Consider the following 19,610-nt stretch of genomic DNA (forward strand, 5'->3'; position numbering starts at 1 on the left):
CGTTAAATTAGCGATAATCATCGTGGCCCCAAAGAAACACAAAACACACGGGCTTTCGGAGTTGGATGACGTCGGAATCGAAAACGGAAATGACCACCCCGGTACCGGTGGCGCGCGCGGCGACCGCCCGGCACGTCGCGCGCGGTCCGCCGCGCCGATTGGCTACCCGCTCGCGTCCTCTTACGTCACGGGCCGGCCCCGGCCAGCCGGCGGCCATGGCGGCCGGAACTCGCGCGCGGCCCGCCATTGTTTCGAAACGCGGAGGCATCCCCGAATGCTCCGCCTGAGACGTCGGCCGAGAGAATCGTCCGCCACGTGCGGCGAGCGTTTCACCGTCTGCTGGAAAGACGACACTTCTTCCCCGGCGCGAGAACCAGCCGGTTCTCCGCCGTGGAGCCCCGCGTTAACGGCGCGCTCCTTTTTAAAGCGACCGTCGTTTGCTCCAATTGATCCTGTTGTCGATTTCGTTGTCGAAAGAAATTTTGCGCCTCTGCAAATGTGCGTCTTGCAAACGCGCCTGCACGAATATCGTCTTAAATATTTTCACTGTGAAGAATATAAGTTAATTTTTGTGACTCGCAGCTTCCAATCGAGAACTTGGACAAAAATTATTCTTGCAAAAGTTTCTCTGGTCCTCGTAAGATCCCTTTTAAAGCGACTGTCGTTTGCTCCAATTGATCTTGTTGTCAAGTTCGTTATCAAACGTGTTACTCATAGAATTATTTGAACGTTCAGCCACCCTTTCTCGACCTCCCTAGGAAAAATTTGCAAAATTCAATTGTGATAAAAGAAACTTTTACAACAGGAGTCACGTATAGTTCTTGAGATATCTGTGACGCTTGTATGTCAATGTTGCAAATACTGCGTGATTAAGTTTTTTAAAAACCGTTGAACTTTCAGTCTACAAAGACTCAACAAACGTCTCGCATTATTTTTACTTATAATATAAACAGTGGTGCATTTGTCACGAGCGAGAATAGAACGTGTTTCATTTAATCTTAAAGTTTAGAATCTTGTAATTTTTATGCTGCGATAAGCTTTCCCTCTCGTTCCAGACTCAACGACCTACAGCTAAAGTGTATCATCAGGGTTTGAGATAGCAATGAAATATTGGCCAATACAGTAGATAGACTTCATTTTAATATAATTTTTATGTTTTCATGTACAAATACATTCACACACATCACACGCATACCATACGCCAGTAACGTTCAGTCAATACTCTCTTGACGTTACTAAAAAGATATGGAAGAGCAAAATGAAAATGCAATAAATTACTTAAATCTTTTCGAATTTTACAATTCAACTGGGACCGGCGACAGACATAATTTGATGCCCGGGGCGAGAATATTGCGTTTCGTATAGAAAAAGAATTTAGACAGTTAGAGAGATGTTGCGTTTCATCTTCGCTTTGAACAACATCGACAGACAATTACGAAAAATTCCACAATATCAGACCGAAGTAACGTACTTAGCGAGTTGTACATACCTAAATTGTTTACAAACTCGCGACAACGGAGGTCGCGTGTTGAGAGAACGTGAGGTAACTATACATTGTATAGCTACGCCGCTAGAACAAGTCTTTCGAATATCGCTGTATTGTTACAACTTCTCTAATATTACAACTCGTCGTGTTTCTCCTCATCTTCGTCTTCCTTCTTCTCATCCTCGGCGTCGATCTCCGAGACCTTCTCGCTGCTCGCCGACTCATCGTCCTGCAATTCCTCCTCCTCGGACACCTCGTCCAAGGAGATGCCCAGGCTCTTCCTCATCAGCTGTTCCACGCTGTCCGCGAAGCTAGCGGTCTCCCGCAGCATGTAGCCCGATCGCAAAGTCGCCGTACGGAACATCATCAGTGCGATGTCCTTGGCCGTCTGATCGGCCGAGTCAACCTCGACTCTGCGCAGCAGCTCCCTGATGAGCGGATGCCTCGGGTTGACCTCCAGAGTCTTCTTCTGGTTCAAGTAGTAGCTCCTCTGCGGATCGTCGGTCTTCTGGTGCGCGTTCGAGATCGCCAAGCGCTCCATATTGCCGGTCCAGCCGAACATGCTGGCGACCAGGGCACAAGGCGAGTCGGTCAGGCGCTCGGACACCTGCGCCTTGCTGATGTGATCCTTCAGGATGTCAGTCAGCCACTTGACGAGAGGCTCAAACGTCGTCTTGAGTTGCTCCATTCGCTCCTTCGCCCGCTCGCCCTCGTCCAGCGTGAAGCCCTCCTTCGCCACGTTCTGGAACTTCTTGCCGTCGAACTCCGGCAGCGCCGATATCGCGTACTCGTCCACCGCCTCTGTCAAGTACAGCACCTCGTAGCCCTTCTTTTCCAGCCGTTCGACGAACGGCGACTTCTTCACCTCCTCCGCGGACGAACCGGCGATGTAGTAGATGTGCTGCTGATTGGCCTTCATGCGGGACACGTATTCGGGCAGGGAGGTCATTTCCTTCTGCGTCGACGAGTGGAAATTCAACATCTTGGACAGCCTCGCGCGATTCTGAGCGTCCTCAATGATACCTAGTTTGATGTTCGTGCTATACTCCTTCCAGAACTGCTGATAATCCTCCTTGGGGATCTTCTTGATCATGTCCAACACCTTCCTGATGAGCTTCTTCTTGATGATCTTGATCAGCTTGTGCTGCTGGAGATTTTCGCGCGAGACGTTGAGCGGCAAATCGTCGCTGTCCACGATACCGCGAATGAAGGACAGGTAATTCGGCATCATGTCGGTGAATTTGTCGGTGATGAAGACTCGCCTGACGTACAACTTGATGTTGTCGGCATTGGTGCCGTAACGATTGAAGCTGTCGCCCGGCTGTACCTTCGGAATAAACAGAACGGACTTAAACGTGACCTCGCCCTCCGCAATGAAATGTATCTTCGCCAGGGGCTCCTGAGTGTCCTTGGTGAGCGTCTTGTAGAACTCGACGTACTCCTTGTCCTCGACCTCGTTCGGCTTCAACGTCCAAATCGGCTTGGAGTCGTTCAACAATTCCCAATCCCACACGGTCTTGTCCACTTTCTTGGGCTTCTTCTCATCCGTCTCTTCCTCCACGTTAGCGTCATCGTCGTCCTCCTCCTTGTCCTCGGTGTCATCTTTCTCCTCCTTCGCCGGCTTGTCCTCGTCCACCTCGTCCGCGTCGACCTGCACAACTTTGCTGTTCCACATATATATGGGGAAATTGATGAACTGCGAGTATTTCTTCACCAAGGTCTTTATTGTGTCCGGCTCTAGGAAGTCCGACGCTTCGTCCTTCAGATGTAAGCTGTAGGTTGAAAAACAAAAGCATCAAGACTACCATTTCTGGCACGCAGTAGAAAATAAAAATATGTATCGTCATTGTGACCGTGGGGCAAACCTCCAAACTGAATAATTTGCTCAAGAATAATTGCACAACGTACCTCACGGTCGTTCCTCTCTTGAGGGTATCGCCCCGTGGATCTTCAACGATGCTGTAGTTGGAGCTGTCGGATTCCCAAATGTACTGCTTATCGTCGTTGTGCTTGGTGGTGACGACGACGACATTCGCGACCAAGTACGAGGAGTAAAAGCCGACGCCGAACTGGCCGATCATGTCGCTCATGTCCTGGGAGTTGGTGACGTCCTGCATCTTCCCCAGGAACTCAGCCGTGCCGGACTTGGCGATGGTCCCGAGGTTGTTCACCAGCTCTTGCTTCGTCATGCCGATACCGGAATCCATTATGTGCAACACTTTGTTGTCCTTGTCCGCCTTTATTCTGATGGCCAGTTCAGAGTTTGTCTCCAGGACACTTTTGTCAGTGAGAGACAACAATCTGATCTTGTCCAGCGCGTCGGACGCGTTCGAGATCAATTCCCTGAGATAAATCTCTTTGTTGCGATAGAGCGAGTTGATGATAAGTTTCATCATGCGATTCACCTCGGTCTGGAAGGCAAATTTCTCGGCTCTGTCCCGCAATTCCTTCACCTGGGCAGTATTTAAACCGTCGATCTTTATCGCCTCCTCTTCTCTCTGTACCGCCTCATGATCTGCAGCAGAATTCAATTGTCATTTGAACGTGCAACGCAATAGTTTAGATTCTTACATATATTAGCTGTCCGACGCAAATGAGACCAATGTCCGTTTCCACCATTGCGGATTGATCTTTTTCCAACTCTTAGGCCCGGTTTCACCGACGTGACGTTGCTCAACTTCAAGCTTAGTTTGATTCATTCCTTGTCTCTTCTCAACTGTTACTTTAGAGAGAGACAAGCACGATTTAAACCAAGTCAAGCGACGTTTGGTGCAACCGGGCCTTAGGTCTACAAGTCTGCGCTGGTGGAACCGGACATAAGGGGCGCAGTTCAGCTTAATTTTCCCAAACGAAATCTTGTTATAATTTACGATAATTACACCTCGGACTGTACATACAAATTCCAAGTTGGCACGAGAGCCGACCAAGCCACACCGCATGCGAGAGAAATTCGACTTTGGTGAGATAAACCCGCACTTATCTAAACTCTATTGCAACGTTGGAATATTTCGGAGCCACGAGTGAGGCTCCAACGGACCCCTCCCACCTGTTACAACACCCCTGTGAGAAAACATGGGACAAACAAGCCGAACAACTGCCCGCGGACGGGAGCGTTTAGGTAGCGACCTGTTCGCGATGCTTCGCGGCTGGCGCCGAGATCATCCTCCACGGTGCTCTCCTCGACCTCGTCCTCGGCCCGGACGAATCCTGGACAGACAAAAAGCGCGTGTTAAGCACCGAGGGTCTTCGCTCCGAGTGGGGGAGCCGAGAAGCTCGCCGGAGCTGACGAGTCGCGGCCGCTTACCCGCCAGCAGGAACAATCCCGCGACCAACAGGTACAGTTTCCTCATCGTCGCCACGAACGATTCCGAGAAAGGGGGATATCACCGACGACCTGGCAATACGCTCGCTCCGCTCCGGCACCGTGGCGCTCCGCTGTTTTTTCACCGACTGTCACGAAACGGCCGCGGCGGCGACGCGATATACGCGGCGCCGGCGGGGCGGCCGGCCAATCGCGGCGGACCACGCGGCACGTGCCGGCCAATGGCGCGCGCACCCGACGGCAGCCCCGTACAAATGGCGCCCGGCGATTGGCCCGGCCCGGCACATGTCTCTCTCTCTCTCTCTTATCTCCGGTTCCTAGAGATATTCGGCCCCTCGACACGACGCCCCCCGCGGCGTCGGCGGACGCGGATGCGGCGGGCACCAGCGGACACGCAGGCTCGAGCGACGTGTGCGAAATTATTCCCATCGGAGATTGAATTATCGGTAATTGCCTAGCGAGAGGATATGATACGTAAAAGGCGACGCGTCGTTGGTTCAATTGTAAATTGAAGCGCGGGCCCCCGCAGGCGGCCCGAAAACAATTGCTCGTCGTACCGGCCAAACATTAGTCACGTTTGTCACGTTGAGACGACACGCGAAGGTGTCTTTCTGCAGGTGATACATTTATTTTGATCGGTTTTCTGCCCCTACGGCTGTAAGGAGCGACGCAGCGTTTCGGCAACAGCCGTTACGCTAACGTGGCCGATTTCCGTTAATGTAAATTCATGTGCCGGGGAGCGGAGTAATCGTTTGTCACGGAAAAAATTCCACTTGATAAAACAGGAATGCCTTATTGTCAGTAGTTAAGTGAGAAAACTTGTAGACCAGATGTGACTAGAGCGTTGGCAAAACAGATTTCGATCGTTCTACCTTCCCTACCTTTGAAATCAATCTCTTTCCCACCTTCGAAATCAATTTTCACTTGGAATACACGCGTAGATCTCACTTTGAAAAATACGAGAACCCCAAAGGGAGTCAATAAAGATATTATTAACTATAGGAATCACCGATACCTTCCTATATGAATTTCGGCAGATGTAGAACACATATGCATCTTCCATGTATACATATACAAAATATATGAATGTGTTGATGCGTGCACAAATTTATGGAGGACATCGGTGATTCCTAATGCACATATGATTAATGTGAGACAAAATTTCGACAAACGGAGTAACAAAAAGTTGTAGATTCGTCGTCTCAAAGATGATTTTAAATTGTTAAATTGTGTTTCAACAAGGGTTGGCAGCCTACCGAAGATGAAGTAAAACCAAAATGCTCAAAGTACCAGAACGAACTGGATAAAACAGGCTTTAACCCTAACGAGGAAGAAGAAGAAGAAATTGTTAAAAGACCATCTGACACAAGTAGCTGCAAGATTTTCCAAAGAAGAATACTGTATCTTTAACGAGATATTTTTTGGAACGCGTACAGCTATTTATAGCGTATACATATAATATTAATTGATTACAGCAACGTTTATCGAGTAAACACCAACTAACAGTGAGAAGTGATTCGTCGATCGACGTCGAAACGTTGTCGAATCGATCGACGAGTCATTTCCCGCTGGAGTTACATCAATTATATGTGTATTATAATTTCTCATTCTCAACAGTATAAGTGTAATAACTCATGTTGTACACAACAGTCACATTGTTCGGTAGAAAATTATACTATTGATGTTAGGTAACTGCTAGTTGGTGTTTACTGGGTATCGATTAGAACACACGTGGCGTGGCCGAGTTAAATGTAACACGGCCTGTAAAATTGTTTACTTGTACGTTCGAGTTTAACGATCCGAATATTTTGTATTGCTTCGGTGTCGCCTGGACATAATTAAGCCAGATCTACAACGTGCTCTTTGCGTCTAGAAACATGCTACTTTATAGCCGATAAACACGTTAAAAAATTTTGTGCGGGTTGATAAACTGTATGTTATACACTGCACAATCGTGCATTGTCGACAGACTTTTTTTTTAAGCGTATCGATTCGCCTGTATAAAATAGTATGTTTCTCGTTGCGGAAAAACACATTGTAGATTTTAAGGTGGAATTTCACGAGAGCAAAGAGAAAGGCACGTGAGACGAGAACTGGAATTATTCGATAAATCGATATGATGATTTAACACTTAATTATATAATGTCCTCCTCTTACGAAAACACACTTGCATGCTTCTCTTAACACGCCTCAACTTAACTCCTGGCCCGCAAATGTCTGTAAATGAGCCGAAATGTCCTAGAGACGTCATAATAATGTTCTCCCGACAATTGCGCGAGGCGTCATGGAGATTTTCAGACATCCTTTAGGCGCCGTCGTGTCGCCGCGTTCTTTCAAGCGTACGTCTAATAAGAAAATGACCGTCTTCCAGCTTGCGATCGATAAAGTATCGAAATCGACAATATTCCCTGGTGAACACTTTTCTCGGAATTTTCTTTACGAATTGGTACACTTTTCAAAAATACTGAGAAGTCCACTTCGTCTCTTGGAATTCTTCATTAATATTTGAAATTATAGAATGAGAAATTTCAGATTGTTTCAGTATTCATACGGTATGAGAACTTCTAGAAAAGATATAAACTTCTTCTGAAAAGTGTTCCAGTTTGTATAAAAGACTAGAAACTTTTGTAAAAATTATGAAAGTATGAAAAAATGTTACAAATTCTGAGAACAATTTTCACCGGGGTTGTTCTTAAGAAATGCCCCCGGGTAGAACGGAGGCGCTGTGATGACATCAAAGTGACGTTGAGATGACGTTAGTGTAACTTGTGAGCGATGAATAAAGTCATGACGACGTCACCGTGATGCCTTACGAGCCTACCTGGGTAGGCTCAACTTTCACAGTTAACGTTGCTGCAACTATTCGGCCACGTGTGTCATTTTGTCACACCTGTCCTATGCCGTCCAGTCGTCGGCTCGCGGTCGCGCGAAAGTAAATAAATGTAAGAGTTCAAGAACGCGAAACACTATACAATACTGCATCACGATTGGCCAGCAACCGTGTTATCCGAGGGGCTCTAGGACTGGTTAAATATGTACGGTAATTCCTCCACTTTCCGGACTTTCTTTCGCGATGCCTTCTGTTTGGTCTGGGTCTAGCGATGTAGAGCCCAAGTCCGTCGATACCAATCTGGGTCTACCGATACGAATATGTGCAGGCCAAGGTAATATTATCGCCCTGAGATTAACAGTTGGACAAGAATCTCGGGTAAATCTCATGTAAATATATAATTGCATATAACATTAGAGGAAAATTCTCTATGAGATAGGCTTCTAATATGACAGCAGGTTTTCAACATCAAAATTTAATTTTCCATAGATTTCACTCCAATAAATTCACGGTTGAACCAAGCAGAAACTCGGCGATCTCATATTAGGAGCCTGTCTCATAATAGAGGACTTTTCTCTACATTACATTGAATCGGGATAAGAATACTAATGTAACACATGTATTAATTTGTCAACGCACGAGACTGGAAATTAATTCGCGCGTTTTATCGCAATATCTCTGAGGGATTGTCCCGCGTCGCAGAGCAATTAAAAGCTTAAAATAGCTGAAACGCATAGTGACATGTCGTCGCGACTGTTTAAACTGTTCATAACTCAGTGGAGCGATCGACCGTCAAACGGCAATGACGGCGATCCCGATTAATTCTCCCGACGAGCCGAGCGTTCTCCAATTCCTCTTCGACCTCGCCCCTCGTGGAAACAATCGGTATCGGCGATCGATCAATCAATCGGTCACGCTCGCAGCCCGCGGAGCGGATGCGATGGGCGTGTTGTGACAAATCGGTCGTTATGGATACATCGTGACGGTCCGGGGTACCCGGTGTATAGGCTTCTCCCGCACGTCGCCCAGGGTGTGTACGATGATGCGCGTCGACGTGGTCGCGCTATAGGACAATCGCGACAATCGCGACTATGTCGAGGGACCCGCCACACGCCTTCCGGTCCTCTTGGAAACGAGTCGCGCCGCCACCTCCGCCTCTTGCGAAGAGGGTCTAGAGACTCCGGGCGCCTCCGGTTCCTTCCTCCTTCCTCTGTTCTTCGCGAACCGTCTCCGTCGTCTTCCACTGCACACGCGCGCGTCCTCCACCGCTTCGCGTTCTCCACCGCGTCCGCCGGAAGCACGCGAGCTAAGGTGAGTGACGCCGCGCGAAACGCGGAAGGAAGAATGTTGGTCGGAAATTCGTCTCGTCGCGGGTTCTTCCCCTCGTGAGTTCTTTATCCGAGCGAATCGTACTCTCTTTTTTTCCCCCCGCGCGATCGCGGAATATCGGAATTACGAGACCTGGCATTAGCGGAAAAGCGGGATAACATATCAGGTATCGTATTGTCTTTACCCAGCTATGGATAAAATGTAACGATAACTAATGCGACGTGGAGAAAAGTTTGCTTCTTTAGCCATGTTAAAACTTTTTATTGCGATTGTTCAGTATCTATGGCAATTGTTAACGATTTAATCGAGACAAATGATCAAAGGGAGACTAAAAATGGCCCTGATCAATTAAAATACTATAAAGTTCTAGTGCGGTATTCATAGTCTTATATTTAAGATCGTCGATGCTCCGTAACGAATAAAATGTTCTACACAGCGTCTTAGGGTAAACTTAAAACGGTCTTAAATATAAGCTCTGACTACGAATACCGGCCATAAAGTTTACGTAAATTTATTTATGTTAAATTGTAGGTGCAGTAACTAAATTGACGTCGTGACTTAATAATTTTACACTGATTTGTTGAGCATAATACGTGGAATAATCGCTGTACCGGTTGGATGTTGATAACAAATTTTTTTTAACTTCTGGAAGAGAGGAAATTATTAATTTACTTTGATTATCAATGTATCTCTCCGCTTCAATTTATGTTGCGTCTTTACCTTTAAAAATCTCCTATGTTCATTAATGCACACATTCTTTCGTTGTACTGTCAAGCAATGTCAAACACCGTCAAGCATTGTCATGCGATTGAATCACGCTCACAAATTCTATTTTCGGATGAATAACAGCCACGCTCGTAAATATTCACGGGGAAAAAAATGTAGCTGCCTAAAAACTGCATCGTGGTAATTGAATTTCAGTTGTAAAATATGGACAGCTAATATCTGGTTGCGATCATAGCTAATAATTTGCTACTGTGTCTAGTGTATTAGGTGCGACAGCAAACTTGTTTGTTGGTTTAAAAATTTATGGTTACGGCGGCAAAATATGTTTTACCAAATCGTGATTATCTACGGTAGCGAAAATATTGTTCGGTGTTCGGTGTCGTTTACTCACAAATATTTAATGTCGCGATGATAATGCTCCGGTTATCGATGAGGCTAAAACGGGACGAGAAGTCGTGATAATGTCGAAGTGGTTTCGAAATGACTCTTTGATAATCATTTTGATGTAATTTTCTGCTTAGGAACAACAAGTTTTTCTGCAGGCCACGGCGTCGCGAAACGCAAAGTCGATATCGTAACGAGGTCCTTGTACTTCGTGTGTAGTACGCTATGCAAACCTGAAAGACCTGATCAGTGTTACCGCTATTATCTACGACACACCTTGTAACCTACCGCTTTACGATTTAAACATCTTAGTATCGGTCATAATTCTGTAATGATAAAATATTGAGGAGAGCTATAAAGCTTTTTTTTCTAATTTTTTATAACGTCTGAAACAATCTTTTAACAAGTTTCGATACTTGTTATTCGTTATTCCCAGTAGTAAAGTAATTACAAGCCAGCTGAATATGTTTGATAAATGTTAAAACGATTAGAATTGTTAGCAGGTTATTTTTAAGCCGATCAACTTTCGTTTGTACACATTTCGAGCGTAGATCTCGTGTATTTTAGCATTTCGCAGATGAAAGTCGAGGGAGTGTTCAGCAACAATGAGGCTTTTACGCGAAACGGAGCTTTCAGAATAGAACGATGCGATTTACGGTCGCCCATGGCTAAAAGACATGTTATGTGAAATAATTAAAGGCTGTCAACGAACAGTTGCTTCCACACGTGGCGGTCGATGACAGAACACGTGAACGACAATGTCGCAATGTAGAAAACTATGCATTATCATCAAGTAACAAGTTAGCAACAGAGGCGGTTAATCAATAACCCACTTTTCATCCACCTTTGTGCGCATGATAGTGAAAAACCTTATCATTGTATCTCACTACGTGAGCGAAATTGCAGTTTTGTTCATGTGATTATACGCGTATTCAACGTTTCTCATTGATCTTCCAACGTTCGAATCAACTTGAGAGAATGATTTCAGGAAAATTACTCATTAAGATTTCACGTAAATACGAATTTGTAGTCCTAAACGTTTCCATTCTATTTAGTAATATTGATCTTTATATTTGAGCACAATATCAAGCGGAATCTATAAAGCGGACAAAATAAATATCGCGACGAAGGGAAAAAAAGAGTCTCGTCTCCTAAATAATATATTTGGGAACGAGCAAATACGTAGAAGCACGTTCCTTTAGTTCTGATTTCTTTGTTTTCGTAATGCTAGATTTGATTGTCACTTGATCGGGAGCTTTTTACAAAGAGCTCACGTTTGAAATCTTATTCTTTATTTCTGATTCATCTTACGACTTCTTTAGTGTCTAGTTTTAGAATGTAAGTATGCGTGGCACTCTAGTTCCGTCTCTCCCTCTCTTCTAACACACCTGACTCATACTTATAACATGATCGAATGACGTTTCTCTCTTCCAGCAATGTTCAGCATGAGACCACACAGCGCTACGACGCGACAGGAGATGGAGATGATCAACAAGTCCCAACGGGCCGTACATTCCGCCACGGATTGCATGGAGAAGCTGCGTCTACTTTGCCTGGCCAGGGGTGCCAATGGCATTCTTGGTCTGGGCAGGTGAGCACTATTTATCTTTAACTATTTATTGTTAGGCGAAACTACGAAATCAGGCCATGTATCGTTAAAACTATTTATCATTATGTTCGTCATAACTAGGCCATGTCCGATTCATTCCTTTTTATTCCCTTTCTCGTGTAATTAGCTATTTTGATCGATATTTCTTTCCCACAATAAGCTCTTTCTTAATTTAAAAAAATCTGTATTTTTATAATTGTAATTATTTATAATGGTATGATGAAGATATAACTTTTAATTGTGTTTCTCAGAAGAAATCGTTCTTTAAGAAAGGATTTCAATTATATATATATCCTAAAACATTAATCCCGTAGAAGTTAAACTGTAATAATTTCAACAAAATGCATGTATATTTAAGCGATGTGTTGATAAAATTTTTTAAAATGCGGAAAAAGCGATGCCTGCGCCATTTGCGTTGCACGAGATAAAAGAGATAGAACGAAGTTACAAGTTGATGCAAAATCTAATGTTAATCATTAGCAGATAAGATTCCACATCACGAATGTGTGCGTGCAATGATGATACGGTTTTCGTCTAATTCACACGTGAATCAGCCTCAGCATCGCTGTCCCCGACCTTCGTGTCACCATGTAACGATATGCTGAGACGTCTGAATACTCCGCTTATATTTTTTCCAGGGTATTCCGTCGTATGGATGATGACGGCAACAAAAACTTAAGTCTCGAAGAGTTCAAAAAGGGCATAGAGGAGACAGGCTTGGAACTCTCCGACGACGAAACTAACGAGCTCTTTCAGAAATTCGACAGCAATGAGGACGGAAACATCAGCGTCGATGAGTTTATCGTCGGCATAAGAGTGAGTTCGCGTGCTCTCCTCAATTTTACTCGACGTTTCATTTTATTTCGGGCAAGAATCTAATTGTACTTGCGGAGAAACGCTTTCTGCGTCGTTCAAACGAAGAATTGTATAAAAATTGTCGACCACGATATGGCCATGTAATCGCGGGGGATTAATAAGGTTAATAAAATAATTTTTATGTATATTTTTCAGCCACAGATGTGTCAAAGCCGTAGAAACGTAGTGGACCAAGCGTTTCAGAAACTGGACAAAACTGGTGACGGTCGAATCACCATCGACGATCTACGAATGGTTTATAATGTAAAATATCATCCGCGTTATATCAGCGGTGAGGAGAGCGAGGAGAGTATTTTAAATAAGTTCCTCTCGAATTTCGAGCAAGGAGGCAACGTGGACGGTATCGTAAGTATAATAATTTGACGATGCTTCTCACATATTAAATGAATTAAATCGCTGAACTTGTCTACAATGACAACATTATAATTCTCCTTTTCGCTCTACAGGTAACGGAGGAGGAATTTATGAATTATTACAGCGCTATCAGCGCAAGTATAGATAACGACACATATTTCGACCTGATGATGCGCAACGCTTATAAACTGTAGACCTCGATCTGTCTGTTTGCATTTCGCGAGATAACACATCGATCCTGTCTGTTCCACTGGTGGTCGCTGTGCGCATCAACAACTGTATAAAAGTCGCTATTTTCGCTAAACTAATGCGTAATGAATTAATATCGTTGTCACGTTATCAGGAATGACCTTAGTTTCTCATTAGACTCGCACGTATTCCGCTAATTGCAACCTAGCAAAAGCATGTATTGTTATACTGTGTCCAATATTAATTAATGCGTGAGTGCCGTTCGAGTGATGATGAAATTAAAACTGATATACATATATCTAGTTAATTAATCGATAACACCCACCGGAATGTTTCCGAACAGGAAGAAGAAAAAGTGGTGCGTGCAAATCGACCTTAGAAGGTTTCTTAAAAATTAATCCGTCACTCTCGCTAATTTTTATTTTCCTGCCGAGCTGCTCAGTCGCCGGACCGCGGTAAACTCGTTTGAACTATGAAACTTTTGAACTGTGTAAAGTTTGTACGACCAACTTGTTAAAACAAAAGCGAGAGATACGCGCCCAACAGTCATTTTCTTCTTCTTTCTCGACGCTGTGTTAGCTATTTATAAAGAAAGTTGGTTATAGGGACCAATTCTACAGCGCAAATCTCGCGGTGGAGGCGCACCGCGCGTTCGCGTTTTTGTAAGTTAATTCCTCTTTGTAATCTTACATTTATTGTTCTGCGAATAAATATTATACGATTATGAAACGGTTTGACCTCTTGCACGCATAAACTTCTTGCGGTTTCGATGTAGCGCGATTCAAAGTGAAGCGTTGTATTCATCTGATTCATTTTATAAAGCACAGTAAAAATGGAATATAAAACAAGGACTGGGAACAGAAACGCATTAGCTCATGCGATTAATTGGAAGGATTTTAATATGCATCTTTTCTCGGAAGAAAAAGTGCGTAGCAAGGTACGATCTAATCAGCAATTAAATTATTGTACTTTAACGAAAAGAGTAATTATCAGACTAAGGCGCGGTTTCACCAACGTCGCTTAACTTTAAGCTTAATTCATTCTTTGTCTCTTTTCAACTGTTACTCTAGAAAGAGGCAAACACGAATTAAACTAAGATTAAAGTTAAGGGACGTTTGGCGAAATCGGGCCTAAAAGAATGTCGAGCGGTACAAACAGGGCTGCAATTAATAAAAGCAGACAAGCTTAATGTTCTCCTGGGAATGAGAGCGACGCTTCCGCGACATGTTCCGCTTACATAGCATTCTCGAAATTAGTATTAAAGCGAACGTTTGTAGACACGATACATATAATGCCAATACGGTATATACTTATTCTTTCCTGCCAATATTTCTTTTCTACGAAACACCTTCGTCACTTTGTACATAACACGTGTAGCTTCATTCGAATCCAAGGTTCAATATATGAGATTCTACCGTAAAGCGATCTCTGCTACGTGTCACGGCGTAAATAACGATAAGTAATCGCGTGCTCGGTTTATAATCGTTACGTAACCAACGATTAACTGCTATAATTAAATGTGTCTTTGTTCCACACGTATTGCTCCAGGAACTGGGCTTTGGAGAAATTCCCACAAGGACAACCGTGTGTTTTCGCAATGCAGAAATTTCAATTTCAATTGCTTAAATTTGGAATACAAATAAATCAGAGGAAACGCATCTCTTACGTGATGTGGCAGTTATGAAAAGCCAGAAACCGCAGTTCCTAAAAATTATCGGTTTAGAACATTACTGCTTTATTGAATTATATAACGTCCGAGAGTTATTTAATAATGGATAGTGTGACACAAAAAATACGTACAAAAAAAAATTGCATCGGCCGGGAATCGAACCCGGGCCGCCCGCGTGGCAGGCGAGCATTCTACCACTGAACCACCGATGCGCGATGTACACAATGTAACTCGGAATACATATGAAGTAGTGACGTAAACTAGATTTTCAAGTTGACAATATATGTTTTTGCAATGCCGCGCTTACAAACGCACAACTTTTACAATTTGTATCGACTAGCAGATCGCTCTAGAACACCCGTTGCATGTGGTGACTAAATTTCAGTTGTAAAATACGAACAGCTATTTAATTGCGACGGCCAATACTTTGCTACTGCGCCTATTGCATTAGGTGCGACGATAAACCGTTTGCTGTGCTTTAGAACTTTACAGTTAATGCAGCAAAATATTTTTCACGTATCAAAATTACAATTCGAGATAAAGAATTTAAACAATAAGATGCATGAGGCTCTAGCGTGGAGACACAAGTACGAAGGAGTAGGAGCCCACGACAGGATGTTAGTGACTAAATAATTTTAGTTTTAAGAATTTAATGAAGTTTACAAGACTTGTGTGACGAACGTAAAAATTCAAAGGCCTAAAGGAGCCGTGACAGGATGTTAAATGTCTAAACGATTCTTATTCTAAATGTATTGCGAAAAATATTACCTCAGCCAGGACTTGAGCCTGGACTCTCTCACTAGGCGGGGCGTCCAAGTATTTAATTTCAAGTCAATCGCGAAAAAAAAAAAGTCCTCCCCGGCGGGGAATCGAACCCCGGTCTCCCGCGTGACAGGCGGGGATACTGACCACTATACTACCGAGGACTTCACGTAAACGTACCTAAAATTTGCGGTACATATGCGACAGAGACGCGCATTCGTCCAATAAATGGGACTCGTTTAATTTTACCAGTTAACAAATTTCCACTGTCGTCACTCGGCAGATCTAACGTGCGGATACGTTTGCGTGAAATTCCTACGGCGGTCAAGACAAAACACGGTCCGTCGCGGTCGGCGGTGGAACTTCGTGCGTCGCGCGGATGCGAGATGGCGCGTGCGTACATAAAACTGGCGCACGCGCCGAGCGCGAACTCAGTAGTAGAGCGATCGTCGAAGGGGTTAGATTCGCGCGCACCGTTCCGCTCCCCGTCTGTCTCTCCCTCTTCTATCTCTCGTCACCTGGCTCGGTCTCTCTTTCTCTTTCTCTCTTCGGTCTATCCACCTTCCCCTCGCAGCCTACCCCTCCTCTCTATTGTTACCAGCTAACGGTGGACACGTCTCGCGCGGCCGTAATAAAGGATCGGCGACAATAAATGCGCTGGCCGCCCGCGGGGACGCGCATTTCCGTACTTTGTGCCGCGTGAGGAGTGCACGCGCGTGGTGCGTGGTCCCGAGGTGTGCGTGCGCGCGTGGAACGTTCCGTCGTGCGTGAAGCCGACCCGTGTCCGTGTCGCGGATACACAGCGATACCTTCGACTCGCCTCTTCTTTCGCTCCCCCTCCGCGGAAGGTTCCCGTCCGTAGCCAAAATGAAGCGCACCACGTTCACTGCCGTAACGTTACTTCTCCTCTGTAAGTTTAGGTTTACCTCGTCTCGGTCCAGGTTGCCCGATTCTTTTTTCCTTTCCGTCCGAGGTCCACAGCCACGACGGCGACGTGCGACTCGCGGCCGACTGGAATTGGCGCCAATCGGCGGATGAAGACCGTTTCCTCGTCGCCGTTTCTTTAGTTAATGCGTACATGCGTTTTGGTTGGATACAGGGGGTCAATTCTGTATCTCGCAATATAGTGAGAATGCCAAAAGTTTGCGGCTTTGGCTCTTTCTAAGAGCACGGGGCGAGGAAGAGGCAGAACTATTCACTTCAAAGGACCAATCTACAACGTGCCGTCTGCGTCTAGAAACATTCCACTTCGTAGCGTTTCGATTTGCTTACATAAGACCGAATGTTTTCAGACGCAAAGAGTACATTGTAGATTAGGCTGTTTACATTTGTCGTACGACGAATTTTTCAAGTGTGTCAATTGGCTGCGGAATAGTAAAATTCGCGAGTATCTAGAAGCCAATCGACACGCTTGAAAAATACGTCGTACGGCAAATGAAAATTTTAGGCTTGGTGTTCAGCGAGTTCTCTTTTTTTAGACGGCGCAAGGAAGCCGCTAGAGGGATAATCGGTGGCGTAGCAACAGTAAGCCGGAAAAGACCGCTATCGGAAACAATGATAAGCGTCATCCGCGAGAGAAATCCTGCGAAATTGTTACGAAAGCACGCGAGGAAGTCGAATTAGATATCTAACGCTTTCTGCAGATACCGCAGGAAATGATGGACACATGTTATTTTGCTGCGTGACGCGCGACCCTAGGATTATTTTAAACTTGCGCTCTCTTACGCCGATCGAAGAGCGGGACGGCGATCCACCGGAAATGCGCGTAACGTTCGACTTCTTGTGACGCTACAAACCTGCAATACTCCGCGTTTTATCTAATCGTTTCGTGGAACGCAAGCCCCGTTTTCAAAGCTTAACAGGACTCGGCGATTCCGCGTGCATTCCATTCCTGAAAAAAATAAAAGAACACGTCGACAGAAAATTTAATAAAGGCCAGAAATAATTCGGTCGTGAAAGGATTGAAACGTTTCACCCGAACTGCAAGCCTGGTCTACGTGTTTTTTTTTTGCGTCGTCTAGAAACAGTATTTTGTAGCCAATACGTTTAGAATGTGTGCAAGTTGGTCAATTGTACATTGTCGATAAATTTCTGGAGCGTATTGATTTGCTTTGTTTAAAAGAATTTGTGCAAGTCGCTAAATTGCGCGTTGTCGGTAAATATTTTAAGCGTACTGATTTGCTTATGCAAAATAGGGTAAAGTGAATTGCGGATCGACAATTTGATGAGTCGCTAATTAAGCGACACAAAACCACGTCGATGCCTCTTGTGATATCGACAGTACTGCACAAAGTAAATATATGAAAGAGCAAAATTCAAGTGAACCACTCTAAAGTATCGCTTATTAGCGACTCGTCAAATTCATGATCCGCATCTGGTATCTGGGACTCGAGTCCTCGATTCATTTGAAGGAGAAACGTATGCGAAAATTCTTGCAGAAAAGCTGCAAGTTGACTGGCTATGTGACTTAGGTGCCTCATTTAACGAAAGGAGAGTTTGCTTATTGTCGCCAGTAATGATTAAAAAGTGAGACGGGGAACTTGTAGTCAACCCAACTGGCTTTCATAATTACATTTGTTGTTGACTTGCAACACCACTTGAAAAGGACCCAAAAAATATAGGGTCGGAACGTTGTGTAACAAACTAATAAAATAACTAGCCAATTGGGTTGACTATAAGTTTCTCGTCTCAATGCTTCATTTCAGTTTCTTTATCAGGAGACAAACCACGGAGGGAGATAAGTAGCTCCGCGAAGATGCTGGTGATAGCATTGTTTGCCGCCGGTTTTGTAGATTAGACGTCAAAGGTCACTTCTGTTATATACATTAAACGGCACAAATGTGATTAGGCGACGCGAAAATTTTTCGAACTCGAAATCTGAATCGTGCATATCTCTCTCTCTCCTCTTGTTCTCCAATACGATTCGCGGAAGCCGCTTGTCTTGATGACACGGACACCTCGGCGGATTATCGCGTTCGAGTAACTCGATTGCATTCTCTTGGAATGTCTCAAAGATAAACCCGTGGTTATCATATTCCTTACGTACTAATAAGACGATCGCACACGGTACGTTATTGCGATGATGTAATCTCGCTGAATGTGAAATTTCGGCCTTGATCGAAATTGCCAGTTGGAATTGCGCCGCAAGTCGCAGGGTTGATCGGTTGACTCGGTCATAAATTGATCTCTTTCGAATAAAAAGCGCCTAATTTCTAAAATATCGAGATATGAAACGACCAGTGGATACTCGCCATTTTATTGTAATAATGCTCTAGTTGCTGACATCGGAACAACGGCATTGTCCAAACGTATCCCACAATTAAATTAGAAAAGGCGATGTTTTAATAAAATATTTGTATTAAATTTGTTTGCATCCAAATAATTAATTTATATAATTCTTGTTTGGATGACGCTTATACTTGGCGTCTTTTTAACTCTTTTTTTATTAAAAAGGGTTATTTTTTAAGGTCGAAACAACGGCGTTGTCAAAATTTAAATCCATTTGAATTGCGAAAGTGTGGCAGCTTTACAGCCAATCGCGGAGAAGTCAAATGGACTCGCGTGGTACGTGGTTAAATTATTTGGCATAATTGTCTTAAAAATTCGCCACTATTTGTACATAGTATACTGTCGCTATATCGGTTCGCGATTGATCAGCAAGTTTTTAACGCAGTGCTCGACGCACTTTGTCCTATTGAGTACGCATGTAAATGAGACGCTCGAACCTTTTTGTATCAAGCAAACATCGGGCAGCACCTCATTATCTTTGATGTATCCAAGTATATCAGGTTACAGCAGAGAGTTGGCGTATTTTCCCCGACTGGTAGCCTGACATTTTACTAAATGACCGTCGACTTTTTTTTATTAAATTCCATAAATTTCTAAAATTAAATATCTCGTCAAACTGGATACAGTTTCTTTTTTTAAAAGCGATAAGTAAAACGCCACTCTTGAAGTCACTCTTAAATTACTTGGAGATCTCGCGTTCGTGAACGCTTTAAGCCCGTATCAGACTACGGATTGGGATTGGGATTAGATTGAAATTTAACCAATCACAGTAAAGTTTACTAATCT

The 19,610-nt window shown here is 44.2% G+C and overlaps 3 protein-coding genes and 2 non-coding genes across 7 annotated transcripts in view; 2 read left to right on the top strand and 3 right to left on the bottom strand.

Moving 5' to 3' along the window:
* Nucleotides 1–1,118: 1,118 nt before the first annotated feature.
* LOC105569401 (endoplasmin) lies at nucleotides 1,119–4,969 on the bottom strand. The gene is made up of 4 exons (XM_012025852.1): nucleotides 4,791–4,969; nucleotides 4,613–4,693; nucleotides 3,395–4,001; nucleotides 1,119–3,258 (listed from the first exon to the last, which is right to left on the bottom strand). Exons 1-4 carry the CDS (start codon nucleotides 4,834–4,836, stop codon nucleotides 1,620–1,622), a joined length of 2,373 nt encoding a protein of 790 aa, XP_011881242.1. The 5' UTR covers nucleotides 4,837–4,969; the 3' UTR covers nucleotides 1,119–1,619.
* Nucleotides 4,970–7,866: 2,897 nt separating this feature from the next.
* On the top strand, nucleotides 7,867–13,830 carry LOC105569402 (calcyphosin-like protein). Of its 3 annotated transcripts, none has more exons than XM_012025853.1 (5): nucleotides 7,867–7,972; nucleotides 11,512–11,668; nucleotides 12,325–12,502; nucleotides 12,698–12,907; nucleotides 13,009–13,830. In XM_012025853.1, the coding sequence occupies exons 1-5, from the start codon at nucleotides 7,882–7,884 to the stop codon at nucleotides 13,108–13,110; spliced, it is 738 nt and encodes a 245-aa protein (XP_011881243.1). In that variant the 5' UTR covers nucleotides 7,867–7,881; the 3' UTR covers nucleotides 13,111–13,830. The 3 variants fall into 3 exon arrangements, with proteins under 3 accessions (XP_011881243.1, XP_011881244.1, XP_011881245.1); XM_012025854.1 differs by lacking the exon at nucleotides 7,867–7,972 and adding an exon at nucleotides 8,538–9,133; XM_012025855.1 differs by lacking the exon at nucleotides 7,867–7,972 and adding an exon at nucleotides 8,538–8,949.
* Nucleotides 13,831–14,915: 1,085 nt separating this feature from the next.
* Nucleotides 14,916–14,986, bottom strand: Trnag-gcc. The gene has a single exon. It is a non-coding gene; the product is annotated as a tRNA-Gly (tRNA).
* Nucleotides 14,987–15,628: 642 nt separating this feature from the next.
* On the bottom strand, nucleotides 15,629–15,700 carry Trnad-guc. The gene has a single exon. It is a non-coding gene; the product is annotated as a tRNA-Asp (tRNA).
* A 246-nt stretch (nucleotides 15,701–15,946) lies between these two features.
* Nucleotides 15,947–19,610, top strand: part of LOC105569404 (27 kDa glycoprotein-like) — an 11,872-nt gene continuing 8,208 nt past the window's right edge. The window contains exon 1 of the mRNA XM_012025856.1: nucleotides 15,947–16,446. Within this exon, the coding sequence (XP_011881246.1) occupies nucleotides 16,404–16,446 (43 nt within the window). The 5' untranslated portion in view covers nucleotides 15,947–16,403. The remainder of the gene's footprint in view (nucleotides 16,447–19,610) is intronic.

This window comes from Vollenhovia emeryi, unplaced genomic scaffold (genome assembly GCF_000949405.1).
Source record: "Vollenhovia emeryi isolate VEMERY1.0 unplaced genomic scaffold, V.emery_V1.0 DF939124.1, whole genome shotgun sequence".
NCBI classification, from domain to species: domain Eukaryota; kingdom Metazoa; phylum Arthropoda; class Insecta; order Hymenoptera; family Formicidae; genus Vollenhovia; species Vollenhovia emeryi.

Bases quoted from the DNA above. Each gene is read 5' to 3' on its own strand.
- LOC105569401 (XM_012025852.1), bottom strand. From the start codon at position 4,836: ATGAGGAAACTGTACCTGTTGGTCGCGGGATTGTTCCTGCTGGCGG. The intron at 4,694-4,790 runs GTAAGCGGCCGC...TTGTCTGTCCAG, and splicing joins GGGATTGTTCCTGCTGGCGG to GATTCGTCCGGGCCGAGGAC. The intron at 3,259-3,394 runs GTACGTTGTGCA...TTCAACCTACAG, and splicing joins AAGAGAGGAACGACCGTGAG to CTTACATCTGAAGGACGAAG.
- LOC105569402 (XM_012025853.1), top strand. From the start codon at position 7,882: ATGCCTTCTGTTTGGTCTGGGTCTAGCGATGTAGAGCCCAAGTCCGTC. The intron at 11,669-12,324 runs GTGAGCACTATT...TATTTTTTCCAG, and splicing joins GGCATTCTTGGTCTGGGCAG to GGTATTCCGTCGTATGGATG. The intron at 12,503-12,697 runs GTGAGTTCGCGT...TATATTTTTCAG, and splicing joins AGTTTATCGTCGGCATAAGA to CCACAGATGTGTCAAAGCCG.